This window comes from Salvelinus namaycush, chromosome 21, assembly GCF_016432855.1.
Source record: "Salvelinus namaycush isolate Seneca chromosome 21, SaNama_1.0, whole genome shotgun sequence".
Classification (NCBI taxonomy): domain Eukaryota; kingdom Metazoa; phylum Chordata; class Actinopteri; order Salmoniformes; family Salmonidae; genus Salvelinus; species Salvelinus namaycush.
The window spans coordinates 22,165,437-22,170,509 of record NC_052327.1 but is presented as its reverse complement, the minus strand read 5'-3'; the positions used below and the strand labels follow the sequence as shown (position 1 = coordinate 22,170,509).

Below are 5,073 nucleotides of genomic sequence, written 5' to 3'. Positions count from 1 at the left end.
CACACAGGGAGCTCAATACTGGTCATATCAATAAATCCAGCCTTTACCATCCTCTCTTCCTCTAGAGTCAGAGAGCCGTAACCCTGGGTTTTCCTTGATGCTGCCGGAGCTCAAGCTGGAGGTGGAGATGGCGTGAGTTAATTAAGCACACAACATGACACTCCCCAACTGTGTCCATAGAGACCACCCCTAACATTGTTTATTAGAGCAGAGACTATATAAAGTAGCACATAGGTCACACAGCAATGTCTCAGTGTTATTACATGGTGTAACATAATACATAGAAAGTGAGATCACACACTATGATTGTTGTGCCCTGTCAGAAGGTAATTGTTGTCTCCTCTATCTCTGTCAGGAGGACAAAGGCCCTGGCAGCCTATCAGCAGCAGGCCGTGTGTGTGACAAGGCTAGTCAGAGAGGTCAAGACACTCAGAGAACAGGTGAGACTAACCAACCACTCCTCCTTTGAGGATATCCTATGGAATATATAACCTGGATAGATAACTGTACATCAAATCAAATTGTATTTGTCACATGCGCCCGAATACAACAGGTGTAGACTTTACTGTGAAATGTTTTCTTACGGGTCCTTTCCCAACAAGCCAGAGTTAAAAAGTCAGAAAATGAACAAAATAAAAATAGGTACACAATAAAATATACATCATGTGTATTTGTGTTAACACATTCAGCTGGAGTTACAGAGGAGAGATGTGGACAAGCTGAACAATGAACTGGACAAGGAGAGAGAGCGACGGCACAGAGTAGGTCCGTTTCACATGGGCTTATATACTCATATAATATACTCAGACATAGGCCCTACTCCGTTTTGATCAGACATATCCACAATGCTGTACAGAATTTAGATTTTGAAGCATTGTTGTGCGTTTGTGTGCACAGAGCAGCAGTTCTTGGAGTACAAACTAAGGAAGACACGACAGCTCCTAGAGAGGCAGGTGATTTACGACTCAGGTCAGTGTGGCTAGCTTTGCCAACATGTTCTGATCGCATTGCTAGTCCTTCTAGCACCCTGCACTGGCCATACCAAGTTACTGATATCTCCATGAAGCTTTGTTTTTATATTTATATCTATGTTTGAATGTGAACATTAAACAGTATTAATTTGCTTTAAGGATGTTCTGTTTTTTAGATGATCCCAACCAGAATGACCCGGAATCTCCCAGTGAACCCATCATCTCCCCTGCCAGTCCTTTGGACCTGTCGCTAGATGCAGAGATGTAGGAGAGAGGCTGAAAATGAAATCAAGCTGAAAAAGATTCCGGTACAATTTGCAGAACAAGAGTTATTGAAACAATACTTTCTATTTTGGAAAAAAAGGGCTCATAACTAGTGGAATTTTCTATGTATTTATTTTCAGGGAACAAGAGCACTATTATGGATACAACAAGACTACACTGAGAGAACATATCATCTGTGTGTGTGTGTGTGTGTTACATGTCTACCTTAGTAGCTTTGGGGAAAGGAAAGTGAATGCCCCCATTGAGAAAAAAGATTGACTGAATAAAGTAATTTAGAGCTCAGTTCAGTCTGTTAATTGTGTTTTATAGCACCTCAACACAATTAAAACCCACTCTTATTAACATCAAAATAATTGAGGTTCATTGCTGTGGTTTTATTTTTAGGAAGAAGTCAAGTTTATAAAGATAAGCAGGAAAACAGCAAAATGTGGGATTTGTCTCACATTATACACTGTTTCTACATCATGTACAAGGTTTACTTTAAAAGATAGCTTGGTAAGACAGAAGGTAACCATCATTGTACATGTAGAGCTGCCTGTCGATGGGGTTGTAGCTCAGACTGGCCACACCGTTCTCAATCTTCTCCAGGGGAAGAGCCAGGGTGTTGTCGTCTTTACCTGTTGCTGTGTCAAACGCATAGAACACCTCCTCATGGAATTGGTCAATGTAACGGGTGGCATACAGTATTCCGCACACCATGAAGGCATTAGTCACTGACTTCTTGAAGAGGCGCGTGGTCCAAGTGTGTGTCACGTTGAACGCCTCGCTGTCTAGCCGGCTCAGCACCAGGTTCCCATGGTTACCCAGTGTGCTGTAGATTACCCACAGGCCAGTCTCATCAGCAGCAAAGTCGGTGTCCGTCCAGTCTTTACAGTTGTAGTAGCAGTAGGGAAACTTGTTGTTGGTACCGATGTCTGGGATATTCAGACGAGTTGTGACCTTGGTTTGTAGGTCATAGCGGCACAGCTCAGGGGAGAAGTAGCAGTTATAAAACACTGCCTCACCATACACCACCGTGCCGGAGCCCTGGATGGCATTAGCATGGCTGTAGGACGGTGCCACGGACACATCCTCGTGGTTCTTGGAGGCCATGAAGTCGTCGTAGGAGCGGTAGCGTCGAACGATGTTCCCCAGTCTGTGGCTGCTCACGAGGGGCTGAACCCAGTAGAACACCCCACTGCCCTCCTGGTCTTCCATGACCTGCTTGGCCTGGCGACCCCAGGAACCAGACGTATAGCTTTTGCCATACGGGCTGATCTTTGTGATCACAGGGGTGCTGATGTTGGACATGATGCGTTGAGAGCAAACACCTTGCTTGCCTGGGATAAGAGACAATGGAGTCAATCAGATGGTCATACAGTCAGGGCAGGATTGATTTTCTACATCAATAAAAGTCCAAATGATGGCAATTAATCAACAACAAAAAATCCATAACATATTTTAGCTATCTCACAGAAACATACATAAACACAACACTCACTTATGAACTCCTCTGGGATTGTCCTACAGGACTCCACGCCATTCTTCAGCGAGCGAAGTTTTTCCTTCACCGTCTTCATGTTAAAGGTGTTTGACAAATGCATCTTATCTACCTCCTTACGTACCTTACCTATCTGGAAGACACAGTGAAGTGACAAAATTAGCATATTACACATTAGACTACCCAGAGAAAGACCTTGGCAAGCTTTCATTTCTTCCCCATTTGAGATGCATGTATAACCACCTTGGCCAGATTGTATAACATGTAATTCATCTATATATCTGCGTGTTGAGAGGATTGTTGTTGTGATAGCATGTAAGATTGTCCAAAATGACATGTACTAAAGCGAGCTACACTGTATGTACCTCTTGGGTCAGTTTCTGAGTCTGATCACTTGGCTTGTCTTGGTGTATGGAGCTGATGTCTTCCTCCAGCTCCCTCAGTCCCTTAGCTAGCTGACGCAGGTGCAGGGCGGTGTACAGACCCTGGTCGTTCAGGTACTGGTACGGCTCCAGGCGAGCTGTCACGTTCTCAATGGTGGCCTGGATCTCAGGAAGCCTCTCGTTGGACAGCTTCACCTAAACAATCAGTTGAGAATTTCAGCTATCAATCAACTTAAAATACACTCTTATTACCCTAAGAGATCATTTTTATCCCATATCCATGGTCATATTGTTTGTGTAACATTTCAGAACCTAATCATAGCCCACTGTAACACGCCTTACCTGTGCCTGGAGGTTTTGCAGGGAGTCGCCACAGTCCTGCACCAGCTGCAGCACCCCCTCAAACTTCATGGCAGGGAACACCCAGACACTACTGTTGACCTGACATGAACATGAGTCATCCTTCTTCAAGCCAGGAATACGCTGGGCATCACCATTACTCTGTGTATACACAGTACGCAGAGAAAAGCATGTTAAACTGTTCACATACACCAAAATAAAAACATCTACTTGAACAAAAATATACTATCAATCCTTAAAAAAAAGATATGAACAATTCAGGTGTGCTGTAATTACAATGAACATAAACCTGTGGAGGTTTAAAAAATATATTACATGTATGAGATAGGTAATGTAAAATAGTACACAGGCAGTGTGGACAAAGAGTAGAACTCACAGTGGATGTTAGGAGCAACAGGAGCAACAGCATAGTCAGTGTTAGAGTACCCATGGCACACTGAAACTAAAAGGAACAACTTTGGCTTTTAAGCACACAGACACACAGATGTACACAGCCACAGATGTTACTACTTTTGCTGTAGAAGGCAGTTTTTTCTATGTAAATGCAGAGGTTGACAAAGATCTAGCTCATCATGAGGATGTGAAACCATTAAACCAAAATATGGACATGTCCCGCGGTTGTGGCGGAATCAGTGACAGGAAGTGTGTTCCATATTCCTACCTCTTTGTGCAATTCATGATTCCCTTACAGCGCAACCCACTTTGCTGAGGTCTTCACATTTCACAAAAAATATGTTATGAAACATGTGCACTGTGGACACATTTACATACCTGCATATCTGCGCTGAGTGTACAAAACAATAAGAACACCTTCCTAATAGTGACTTGTTTCAGGAAACTAGGCATATGTCGCGGGTCACTACTTCACAGAAGAGCCATTTGAACGTAAACTTTTTTTAATCAAAATGCATTTTTGGGGAGAAATGCCTTCTGGAACATTTGAACTTTCATGTGCCTTAATAACAGATTTGTATGTCATCTGTAAATACAAATACATTTGTTAAATTAAGCTTTAACAAATGTAAGTCTAGCTGGTTTAGCCACATAAAATTGCTCTAAGTCCAGTTCTGTTTCACCCACAGACATAATTCAAACGGTTTTAGAAACTAGAGAGTGTTTTCTATCCAATAGTAATAATAATATGCATATTGTACGAGCAAGAATTGAGTACGAGGCAGTTTAATTTGGAAACGAATTTGTACTATGTCGAAATGGTACCCCCCTAGTGGCAAGAAGGTCCTTGTGTAATTGTAATGTGATATTGTACCCCCTAGCTCGATTGTCCATTATATATAATCTATATATACTTGTGTTCCCTTATGTACTTTCTGTATTGTTTTGTTGTTAATAAATAAATAAATAAATATATATATATATATATATATATATATATTTAAAAAAAATCCCAAAAATGTCTGATTTACCAAAAGTAGCTCCGAGTATGAGAATGAGTTTATAACAGAGGATGAAATAACGTCAGTTGGGGAGCTAATAAACCTATTGAAGCCGTTCATGTTTGAGCGGATCGATGCCCCAGATCAAAGAGTTTGTTCTCGTAGCAGTGACACAGATACGCTGCCGGAAACACCTCAGC

General features: G+C 41.9%; 1 protein-coding gene across 1 annotated transcript; it reads right to left on the bottom strand.

Moving 5' to 3' along the window:
* Positions 1-300: 300 nt before the first annotated feature.
* On the bottom strand, positions 301-3,946 carry si:ch211-194m7.8 (olfactomedin-4). The gene is made up of 5 exons (XM_039018085.1): positions 3,856-3,946; positions 3,462-3,620; positions 3,102-3,314; positions 2,737-2,869; positions 301-2,575 (listed from the first exon to the last, which is right to left on the bottom strand). The coding sequence occupies exons 1-5, from the start codon at positions 3,907-3,909 to the stop codon at positions 1,737-1,739; spliced, it is 1,398 nt and encodes a 465-aa protein (XP_038874013.1). The 5' UTR covers positions 3,910-3,946; the 3' UTR covers positions 301-1,736.
* Between the last annotated feature and the right edge of the window lie 1,127 nt (positions 3,947-5,073).